Genomic DNA, 12,455 nt, shown 5'->3' with positions numbered 1-12,455 from the left:
GTAAGAGAAGCCACTGCAATGAGAAGCCTGCGCTCTGCAACAAAGAGTAGCCCCCACACTGCAACTAGAGAAAACCCACGTGCAGCAAGGAAGACCTAACACAACCAATAAATAAATAAATTAATCAATTAATTAATTAATACTTTAAAAAAAGATACAGAGAAAGTAAAGAGAACAGTTACACAACAAAGTATTTTAACGAACTAAGTTCCAGGTATTATTCTAGTTGCTAGGGAAGCAGTAGCAATCAAAACAATCTTTATTCTATTCAACAAGAAAAGCCAGACAATAAATAAGATAATCAAAATACAAAGAATTTAAATAATGATGAGTTGAATAAATAGAACAAAGAAAGCGAGTGAGACAGGTATGTGTAAAATTTTAGACAAGGTGGCCTGAAAAGGCCTCCTTGAGAAGGTTACATTCGATTAAAGACCTGAAAGTAGGGTCTGAGTATGCCTTGTGGATATATTAGGATATATGAGGAGAAAACCATTCTAGGAATAGGGAAGAATTAAGTGCAAAGGCCCTAATATGGGAGTATGCCTGACATGTTCATGGAGGTGAAGTCTGGAATGAATGAGGCGGGAAAAGAGTAAAAGAAGTGGGAGAGAGGTAAAGAAAAGGAAGACCGTATCATGTGAGGCCTGGTAGGTCATAGAAAAGACTAGCTTTTACTGAGTGATGGAAAGCACTGGAGAGTTTAAGCAGAGGGGTAATAGATCACTCTGGCTCCTACGCTAAAACCAGACATTCAACAGGAAGTTATTCCATACTCCATGAAGAGAGATGGGGGGGTAGAAGTGAAGGTGATATGTAGATGGATTCTGAATGGATTTTAAAGGTAGGGCCTATAGGATATGCTGATAGGTCAGATGTACCTTATGAGAGAAAGATGAGTTGATGATATCTCCAAGGTGTTTGGACTGAGTAAATGGAAGGATGGAATTGCCACTAACAGGAATAGTGAGTGGGTGGGTGGGGGACAGGGGTTGGAACTCACTTTTGGACAGGTTACTTTTGAAATTCTTATCAGATATTCAAGTAGAACTATTGGATACTGAGCAGGCAGATGGATATACAGAAGAATTCAGGAAGAAGGTCTAGGCTGTATACACTATGTTAAACACATTCTACAACACCATCAACTGTAACACATACCGTTATTTTATGTGTTACCAAATTAGAAAAGATTGCTAATTATCACGTCATTGATTACACAAACGCAACCCAATTTCAAAAATGCTAAAATCTAAAAAAAAATGTGAGCTTCAGAACTGATGAAATATGGTAAATTTGTGAGTCATATAAATAATATTTAAATACTTAAATAATATTTAAAGCTGTGAGACTAGATGAGATTACCTGGGGAATGAATATAAATAGAAAAGAGACACAAGGATTAAATTTTGGAAGTACTTCAAGGGTTAGACGTTATGGGGGGAAAAGGGTTAGAGGCTATGGGAAAAAAACAAAAAAAGGTTAGAGGCTATGCAGATGAGAGGAAATGAGCAAAAGACACTAAGAAGGAGAGTTCAATAAAGTAAGAAGAAAACTAGGAGAGTGTGGTGGCCTGGAAGTGAAAAGAGTAGTACAAGGAGTAAACAACAATGTTAAATGCTGCTAACAGGCCGAACACAAAGAGAACCAAGAATTGACATTTGGAATTAGCTGCATGGATGTCACTTGTGACCTTGACAAAAGCAATTTTGATTGAATGGTAGAGATAAATGCCTGACTGGAGTGCGTTCGAGAGAGTGCTATAATAAGGAGAGAACTGGAGTTGTATGTAGATGGTAAATGGTGTCAAAAAGTGGGTTGTGATGAGAGGAACAATCAAATGTTTGTATGTTGACAGAGCTACTCTAGTAGAGAAGGAAAACTGAAGACATAGGAAACAGAGGCTACTGGAGGGATATACTTGACAAGATGATATTGGTACACGAAGAGAGAGGGTGGCCTTAGCTAGAAGTATGGTTTATCCACTGGTACACAAGGAGAGTAGAATATATTGGCACAGCCATAGGTAGACAGATCGGTCGTTGATGAGGTAGTGAGCTTGTGAAGTGCTCTTCTGATTGCTCAGAATGATTAAAGCAGAGAAGTGGGGGAAAAAAATTGTGTTCTAAAAATAGATCTTAGGGAATTCCCTGATGATCCAATGGTTAGGACTCTGCACTCCTACTGCAAGGGGCCCAGGTTCAATCCCTGCTGGGGGAACTGGATCCCACATGCCGTGCACAGCCAAAAAGAAAAAAAAGTTTTTTTAATAAAATAAAACAATAAAAATAGATCTTACCTGGTTTGATTAAGCAATTTTGGTAATAAATTTACTACTCTGAATGTCATGGTCAAGAGTTCCAAACCTTATTCTATAAACAATGGGGTGTTACTAAAAGTTTATGAATATAAAATAAGATCAGAGATGTGATTCATTTTGTAGACTAGATCGGAAGAATTAAAAGAGTAGAGGAAAATGAAAGGTATTTAGTCTCAGGAAAAGGAATGAGGCCCTCACTGAGGCAGTATTAATAGGCATGGGAAAGAGGTATATTGTAAAAGAACAGATAAATCCTATTGTTTGAAATGGTATGTAGAGCAAATGAAAGGAAAAGATATGGGCTAAGACAAAAGACTCAGGTTTTAAGCTTACATACCTCAGAGAATGAGGTCATTTACAGAGAACGGGAACACAGGAGGAAGAGCAGATATCAAGTGGAGATGAATTTGCTTTCAAACTCAGGGGAGGAGAGGACGGAGAATCTCAGAAAGCATTTGGGAAAGTAGGTCTGGAGTGATGAAGAGATAAAAGTGATGGAGATATTTGGGAGTCCATTAACTATAAAGGAATCATACCTGATGCTGAGAATGAATGACCATCATCATCAACAGAGAGCACAGAGAAAACAAAATTCCAAGAACACAACCAGCCTACTCCTTAGGGGGCAGGAGAGGAAAAGTGGTCAAAATAAGACAGAATCAGCATTCAGACAGGCCTGGAGAGAATCATAAGACTACAGAAAGATAAGGTATCAGGAGAGTTTCTATATCAAGGAAGTAGTCAACAACATTATCAAATGCTGAAGACAAATCAAGTAATTTAAGGACCTAAAAAGAAGCCTTTGGAAAAAAAAAAAAAAGAAGCCTTTGGAATTAGACACTAGGAAATTACTAGCGAAATGTTAAGTTTTAGTTCAGTAGTGGGAATAAACACAGGGATAGCAACAGGATATAAGCTAACCCACCCTAGATGTAAGTAACAGGTGAAAAATGAAGGCTGGGTGATTTTCAGGTCAAGGAGAAGGAAGAGGAAATGGCTTGACAAAGTAGACATGCAAGAGAGGACATGTGATAGAACAAGATTATCATAAAGAAGGGAAAGTTGGACCAAGAAAATGCAACTAAGGACATATGATACAGGAAAACAGAAACCTTGAGTTTTTGTCAAAAGAGATGAAAATGGTAAAAATATGGCACAATTTTGTGATGAAGGCGGAAACATTAAGGATCCCAGAGAGAACCTATTTTCCTCGTGAAGTGAGCAGCACAGTAAAAAGTATTAAATAAATATCAGTTGAAGTAATAAAGAAATAGACAAGACTGGGGCCAGAAACTTAAATACTATAGAAAAGATTTGGAATTACTACTCTGGGAAATTGTACAGAAATGTAACAGAAGATAATTAAAAGAATCATTGACTAGCACTAAGGCACATATAAGATGGTCCATTAATTTCCCCTGGGTTTACCTGGACTAGGGTCAATGTTTGCTAATAGCTCCAAATGGGGTCTTAGTCGATTCAAGTTCGCTGGATCTCCAGTCCGCTGGAGAGCAATTGTTAGTTCCTGAACACTTTGTGCAAAAGAGGCTGGGGTCTGCAACTTAAAAAAAGATAAATATTAACTTCCCCAAGACCAGATAATCCTTATAAAATAAGGATTATTTACAATATCACAATCATTTTTGCAGTTAATTATATTTAATTTTTATCCTCCCACACATCTCATGCTTTGGCCAGACTGGATCCCTTGCTACCTGAACAAACCCTGCACTTCTCTGCATCCACGGGTTGGTATATTGTATACTCTCTTCCCAATGCCACCACATTCCTCAAATGTGAGATCTTTCTCAACTCAATTTGGAAATACTCTTTACATTGTAGGTTGTTACAGCACTGTCAGTTTGGCTCTTGGGGTCCTTCTAAATAGCTGAAGTTTGGAAACACAGTCTAGAGATAATGCTATACAACAGGAAGAACAATGAAACTGAACTCAGAGTTTGAATTCAAGTTCTGTTATAGACCAAAGATTATGACACCAGATATAACCATTACAGACTCAATCTGAATTCCATCTGTTGTATGGACTAAAAAATTTGACAAGTTCGTTCCAGTTCAAAAAAATACTATACTGGTTTGGGATTCTTGGAAGCTATCAGGTTTGTGTATTTTAATGACACACATACTTACACTAACTCCCTTAAGCTGGTCAATACATATGACCTTTAAAGTAGGTTTATGATTATGTGATACTAACTAAGGGTTCTTACTTGGAAACATTTAGCTCTCTGTAGTTTATTAATATAGATGAGGGCCGCTCTCACTTCTGAGATGGACTGCATTCTGCCTATGGAATGTGTATCTCTCTAAATAAACTCGTTTTCACTTAAAAAATATATATATACACATACATATATACATAAAAATTTCCCCCAAAGATCATTCTAAAAGGTAAAATTTTAAAAAGCATATATTTGAAAAACATGGAATAACACAACTAATCACTAAAATGTTGACATGTCTTTATTAAATTTTTTCATCTTCACATGTTTTTATATACTTATAATCAGCTATTTATAAACTTATGGATTTGCCTACCATTAATATTATAACAAAGGTATTTTTAAAATACCTAACCATCCTTATTATGAAATACTTTAAAGTAACTTTCTAATATAAAAATATACCTGTGTATCTACCACTGAAACTTAACAAAAATATTTCCACTAACATTTTGTTAAATAGCTGAAGAGAGTATCTGTCCCTGACATAACTGCAATTTTAATGGCCATGTAACTGTTCTGAGCAGATATCTCTTAACTTCTTTAACCATCCCCTTATTTTATCCTTTATAAATAATTTAGCAATTAACACCTTTGTGTTCATAAACTTTTTGAAAGTTTGGATCATTCCCTCAAAATAAATTCCTGGAAATAGTAAGTTTGATAAAGGACATGACTATTTTGAGGCTTCACTGACAAACTGTTTCCCAAAAGATCTGTAATGCATTTTACAAACCATCAGCAATGAATGACAGCATATGTTTCTTCATAGTTTAACAGGCAATATTTGGCATGTCACTGTTATTAAACGTGTATTTATTATTGGGGTTGAATTCTATCCCATCAATTAGATATACTTTCTCTTTGAGAACTGTTAATTCATGTCTGTCTATTAATTTACTAGGGTTATTGCTTTTCTTATCACTTTTAATAAATTATCTGCACTCTCCATTACAGCAGCCATTAGCAATGTAAGACTATTAAAAATTTTAAGTAAAATAAAAATTTTAGTTCATCAGTTACACAAGTTACATGTCGAGTATTTAACAGCCAAGTGTGGCTAGTGATCACCATATAGGACAATGTATGTATACAGAACATTTTCATGATCACAGGAAGTTCTATTGCTCTATATAATAATAAAACGTCACACTGCAAACTTCATTTACCAGTTTGTTGTAAGAAGGTTTAGGATATTAAATTCAAATTACTGCTCATGATGTGTCTAGTTATACAGTCCAGTTCAGACAAGAAGGTTAACCTCCTTGTAGAATTTTCATAAAAGCAAGTAAAACTTCTCCTCAGAGGTAGAAAGTCAGTCCTTTAAAAGATCATGATTAAGGTTATTATCAGTCCATTGCATAATTTAAGACCTAGAAATTGCAGGTAAAATTTTGATAAAGGTATCTATAGGACAGAACAAATAATATACATTATACTGAAAAGTATGCATCATGCAGTTATAAAACACATTTCCTAATTCTCCTTTAACATCAACCTTCTACTTATTTCAAGAATTCTGTCTTTAGGAATAGCAAAAAAAAGGGGGGGGGGGGAGGGGGAGAACAGTCTGGAAACAGGGTTAGTGGTTAAAAGCATAGATTCCAAAGTCAGAGTGTCCAAGTTCAAATCCAGCTCTGTCGCTTATTACCTATGTGATCCTGGAGAAATGTACTAATCTCCCTCTGTCTCTGTATAAAAGGAATAATAAAGGGCTGTTGAGAAGATTAAATGAATTATTTAAAACCACCAGAAAGGGAGCGCCCTAGCAGTCCAGTGGTTAGGACTCAGCACTTTCACCGCCATGGCCAGGGTTCAGTCCCTGGTCAGGGAACTAAGATCCTGCCAGCTGCGCAGAGCGGCCAAAAAATAAAATAAAATAAAATATTCTAAGTAAAATATTAACACACTAAACAAACAAACAAAAACCCCCTCACCAGACACACAGTAAGTTCTCGGTAAGTGCTAAACATTATTTTATTTAGGCTACTCTTACATACTGACATTATTTCTTTAAATTAAATGTAGGGTGGGCTCTAATGTATAATCATCTCTATGGTTATAAGGATTTAAGATAAAATAGTAAAAATTAAGGAAAACTAAAAATTTTTTTAAATTACTGAACATAATATAGCTACATGGCACTTTAAGACTTCTATACAGCACTTTCACATGATTCATGCTGAATAACAACACGACCAGTTTAAGTATTACTCTTTAGTTTTAAGAGAAGTAAATACAACTCTTAGAGACTGAAATAGTGGGGCCTGACCTAAAATTCATGTGTACTCAAGTGATCTTTTCATCATAACAAACAACAAATAAAGTAGAAATAAGTTTACTGAAAGTTTGATCAAACTTAGAATGGTTGGTAACTTACTATGTGAAATTTTTCTGGTTAAGAATCAGAAGAAACCTCAATGTATATATCTTCCAGGCCATTAAATGGCTGCTCCAGGAAGACAATGAAGGCTATTTAGAAAATGAGTTTAACCAATACAGTGATCAAAACTCAGAGAACAATAAAAGAAGGGAGAGGGGCAGTGAAAAAATAGAGATGGGAGACTCTGAAAGAAATGTGACAGCAGTGGATAAAGCATTAACATATTAATTAAATCAAATCCTACATGAACAATGTCAATAATACCTCAACTTAAAAAACCTTTTTATGAACTGGTATTATGTGACTAGTTATGACATGACACTCAGCTGCAGAGAATATAATTTACAAGAGCCTGACACACAGTATTCACTTTAATATACATCTGTTAAATAAATGAATTACAAAAACTCCATGATTAGTCCAAGAAGTGAGGAACAAAAAAGGGTCTACCTTGTCAATAATGGACTGCATATGAGATTTGTGAGATTGGTCCCCATATAGCAAAGAGGACCACTGGTCTGGTGCAATTCGTAAGCCTGCTTCCATAGCAATCTGCACTATCTGGGAGTCATGTTCTCGCCGCAAAGCTTCATAGGTTCTAAATTCTTCTTTCAGCTGCATCAAAGAAGAGTCTTCATCACGTTTGGTGACCTAATAAGACACACGTAATCTCATAATGAGTCAGGTAAGAAACAAACTGGGTCTATACTTTATATGACCACATAGAGATATGAAAATACTTTGAAAAGAAGAAAATACTCACACAAGTATTCTAAAAAACACTGTGTTTCCTCTTCAAATGTATGGATTATTATTCTTGGGCTTGCCTGGTATCGAGCTAGCTGGTACTCAATAACCAAAAGAGCTTCAGGTGCTGGTGTGATTCTAAAGATAACTAATTTGTACTTGGTTTAATTCTCCACGGAGTTTTGTAAGTTAGCGCAACATCAGAAAATGTAAATTCTAAGATGCTGGAGTATAATAATGATGATGATGATAATATTTTTTAGTAATAAAAATAACTGACACTTACTGAGCACATAGTATGTGCCAGTGTGTTACGTTACCTCAGTAATTGTTATACTGACATATTAACTCATTTAATTCCTTAAACTTGTTGAGGTAGCTACTAGTGGTATCACTCCTAATAATTCACATTTTGAGTCAATCTGGATTTAGGCCAAAGGCTTAACAAATCAAAGTAAAAGAATTAATTCTGGTCACCTAGGGTCACCTATATCCCAACATATTTGACAACATATTTTGTCTTGCTAATCTTTTATTCCCATAAGGACTCAAATTCCTCTAGAAGAAAATTCCCATTTTTTTTTCCCTCCCATCAAAGAAACTAGACTATTTTAGTCAGGACTTCTAGGTCAAACTGATATATTTTAAAATGTATCCTATTCTTATCACAAGAAGGTCTAACTTAAATCTTGTTAGGTAAGTCCACAGAGAGACCAAATAGATAAAAAAATCAAGAACTATATATTTAATTACAAAAACTAAATATATTTTGCCCCTATTCAAAGGCAAGTCAAAAGACCAAATGTATATGTATGAAAACACCCTCTCAATATACGTTAAACCTCATTAAAATGTAGAATATGCATTCTATATGATGTAATGGTTCCCTAGACTTGGCTCTCAAAACTCTCTTTAATTAAAAACACTCAAAGATTTCCAAGAAGCGCAATGTTTGAAGTCCTGGAACTGTACTGTACTAAAAATGACTATAATTATCCTGCAGCTTGAAAAGCCTTTTCCAATGGAAATAAAAGAGATGCTAAAAAGACACAGCTAGAACACAGCTATATGGACATAAACACCTCCAAAGAAAGGAAAATGCTGCTTTTGAGTTCCATGAAGAAGATGAAACGGGTATTGACAGACACTTACTAGAAACTTTGCCACAGTGAATAAAGTTTAGGGTATGGACCTACTGTGATGAGAGGAGATGAATCTTTTCATGATTGAGAGTATAATACAAACTGCCACCAAAAGAAAGCAGGTGGACAATGAAATAAGGGGAAATAATCATGACCCAAGTGAAAAATAATTGGATTTTTACATATTCCAATGTTTTAAAAATTACTATTCATGCTTTTAATTAAGATTGAGAAAGGTTCACTCTGGATATTCTGGTGTTTTTGAGCCCCTTATTCTTCTTTACAGAGGAAAGGCTGGATTTCTTTCCCTTTATTTCTTAAGCTTCCTATATTGTATCTATCTGGCTCTGTTAATGGAGAAATAACACTGGAAGCAGATGGACATTCTGAAGTGTATTCTGGATTACACTGTACAATCAGGTTATTACAACCATTACAACAAATGTGAGTTATTTAGGGACAATCTGGAGCAGCTGAGGTTCTCAGAGCTCCAGAGGGACCCAGGGAAAACAAGAGGGGTGGGTACAGACCTGCAGTCCACACCCCATTTTCTAGAAAGAGAGTAATAGTGGCATTTAGCTAGAGCTTAAAAAAAATTTTTAAGTTAAATCTATATGCTCTGTTGATGCTGTGAACGATTTTATCCTTCTCAAAAAATGAAAGAATACAATATAGCAGGATGGCTAATGTCAGAGTTTTTTAGTTTGAGCATCAGATGAGGGAATGTGGTGACCTCCTTCTAGCCTGTGTGAATTAACAATTTTTTAGAGACATGCTTCCTTGGTCCGTGAAGTACTTGTTATGTGTTATGTCAAAAGCAAGAAGCCTTGACATTAAAAAGTCAGGAAAACAGGATGAACACTAAGTGATACACAGTGGGCCACAATGTTTGAAGTAGTGCTGATTCAATCTGGTGTACAAAGGACTATGTCCAGCATTACTATATACACTAAAACCGAAAAGGCAAATGCAGTGACAGTACTGTATATGTGAATTATATCAGGAGCAAATAGCCAAATAAAACGTACTGCTGCTTCAATGACTCTCTCTTTAGACCAATTCTGTTTGCAATCTTGGTGGAAAACTGACATGGCCTTTTAGTCTCTTCAAATACAAAAATTTACAAGCCTTGATTGATTTGATCTATGTTGTTCAATATCTAACATACAAAATTCAATACAATAGGATTTAACTTTAATAGGACACCATTTGCATTATTTAAAAGACAAAAGAAACTGCTAAAATTTTATGAAAAGATACAGGCAACTTTATTAGTAAACTCAAAGTTTTACTACTTGAGTTTGGAGAAAGGACCTTTCCTTTTAAGCTGAAATTTACCATAGGTTCATACCTTGAAGCAGGAGGCTCTATAAAGAAGCTGGACAACATGCCCAATGCTAGTTTTAGAGGCTTGAGGAAACCGTGGCTCCAACCTTTGCACCACAAAGAGAACCAATACTTTTCTTGACAAAGCAGAACCATCTTCTAAAGCCAGGAGAACCAGCTTTAGAGCTTCCTCCTGCATTGCTAGGAAAAGTTGAGCAAAACCAAAATTTATCATGTACAGAGATAAGATAAAATCCATTTCTTAAAAGGGTAACATGTAATAATTTCTACAGGTACCACTTAATTAATGGGCAACACAACAACAACCGATATTCACAGTTACACTTCTGAACCATTTGGGGGCAATTTTATATTCATTCTATATATTTTAAGAAAGCAGATAAAAGATTAATACAGTTAAGGAAAACCTCTCTCAAAATGAATAAACTTTTGGTATTAAGACAAAAGTTTTAAGTGTTCTGGAAAACTGACATGGAATTATGCAAGCCATGATTGTGGGATACCAAGTGGGATATTACTTTACTTGATAACAACAGAATATTGCAAAGAACTAGCCTTGTACATCACTTATAGTTCCTACACTATACTTTTAGAATCACCAGTATAGTAAATATCAAACTTTAATTACATACCTGGTCCGAGGAACTGGCAGCCTCTAGCTCTGACAGCTGCCCAAAGATTGGAAGAGAGCTGCTGAGGATTCTGGTGCTGGAGAATGAGCTCTGTAACTGTTCGTTCACCTAAAGATCGAGCTGCCCTCATGGCACGAATCCTGCCTTCTTCTTCCACTAGTTGGCAGTGGACCAGAGTCACCAGCTTCCTCTGCATTGGGCGACTCAGAACACTCTGAGTAGTGCTATTCAGACCCACTCCTTTAAAAAAGAATAAAAAGTTATTTCTAGGTTTCCAATGCAACTTGAGAATCCAGAAAAACTTCCTCTGATGGGTTGATTGACTTACAGGTACGCGGAATAGTTCTGGGTTCTCTCAGAATATTTAAAATAATCAATACAAATTACACAAGTGAAGCCTAGTTTGTATTTTAAAGTATACAAAAGCTGTTATTGCATGCAAATGTAAGACTCATTATGACATTAAGTGTATCATTATTCATTTTAATCATGGAGGGATAAAGTAAAAAAGGCCAGTCAATATTAATAAAAAAACCCAAATCTTGAGGTCCAAACAGGTCTGGTATATTTTATAGTGGTTAGGCTCACCTTCCTAATGAAAACAAGCCATGACGGCAAGACAGTAATGGCAACTTCCAATTTTATTATATCCCCAACAGCATACCACACAAAACTGGACAGAAGACAGACAATTCAGAGTTGTCAAATGATAGAGAGCCCTTCTGAAACCACTAGTTTGTTTACACTTATTTTTGCAACTCATTCAAAAAATGTTTCCAATAAACAGTACATAAACTTTAAACTCAGTACTTTATTTGATGTGGTTTGTAACGATATTATTTAGCACCAGTGGGTTTGGCTTACAATAAATAAATGAATTTCATTAACATTCACTTATAGCCTGCAATTTTTATGGTAACAAAATTATCTTTAATGAACATGTGCTTAGCATGGATAATTTCACTCGATTACCTCTAGCACTGCTGAGTGGTTTCAGGTACAGTGCTAATTCTTCTACACATTTCTTGGCTTCCTCATAATGCTTTGTATCTTCAACTCCACTACACAAAGTAATGGGCTGCTGCTCAGGAACCTAGAGGTCAAAAAAAGGTGTCTGAGTGCTCACTTACTAAATTACAATCAAACGTTTTATTGAGTATATTTTATGCACTTCTACTCTAACACTGGTAACATCACAACTCCCATTAAATTTACTGAATTCCTTCGAAATATCTTTTCTATATACACACACAAAATTACTGCATTTTAATTCTTGATTTGCTTCTGTTAACAGCTTTACTGAGATATAGCTTGCATATCATATAATGGACCCATTTAAGGTACACAATTCAGTGTATTGTATACCTTAAGTATATTTAAGTATATTCAGTTATGCAACCATCACAATTTTAGAACATTTTCATGGCCCCCCAAAAGAACTCCCTATTTTCTCCCAACCCCCTCCAGCTGTAGGAAAAAACTAATCTATTTTTCATCTCTATGGATTTGCCTGTTTTGGACATTTCATATAAGCAGAATCATGTAATACCTTCCAAAGTAGCTGTACCCCTTTGCATTCCCACCAGCAATAAATGAGTCTCTGCTGCTTCACATCCTCACCAGTACTTTGTGTCGTCAGTGTTT

The 12,455-nt window shown here is 35.5% G+C and overlaps 1 protein-coding gene across 6 annotated transcripts in view; it reads right to left on the bottom strand.

The window, feature by feature from the left end:
• RC3H1 (ring finger and CCCH-type domains 1) overlaps nt 1-12,455 on the bottom strand; it is a 93,282-nt gene that overhangs the window by 41,647 nt on the left and 39,180 nt on the right. For 5 of the 6 annotated variants that reach the window (XR_009052640.1, XR_009052636.1, XR_009052637.1 and 2 more), the window contains exons 3-7: nt 11,784-11,904; nt 10,812-11,051; nt 10,184-10,359; nt 7,394-7,594; nt 3,749-3,881 (exon numbers count right to left, since the gene is read on the bottom strand). Coding sequence is in view for 1 of the 6 variants with exons in the window: in XM_057727432.1 (XP_057583415.1) it covers nt 3,749-3,881; nt 7,394-7,594; nt 10,184-10,359; nt 10,812-11,051; nt 11,784-11,904 (871 nt within the window). In the remaining 5 variants the exon portion in view is untranslated. The remainder of the gene's footprint in view (nt 1-3,748; nt 3,882-7,393; nt 7,595-10,183; nt 10,360-10,811; nt 11,052-11,783; nt 11,905-12,455) is intronic. The other variant, XR_009052639.1, reaches the window with a different exon arrangement.

This window comes from Hippopotamus amphibius, chromosome 3, assembly GCF_030028045.1.
Source record: "Hippopotamus amphibius kiboko isolate mHipAmp2 chromosome 3, mHipAmp2.hap2, whole genome shotgun sequence".
NCBI lineage: Eukaryota > Metazoa > Chordata > Mammalia > Artiodactyla > Hippopotamidae > Hippopotamus > Hippopotamus amphibius.
This window is presented reverse-complemented; position numbering and strand designations above follow the sequence as displayed.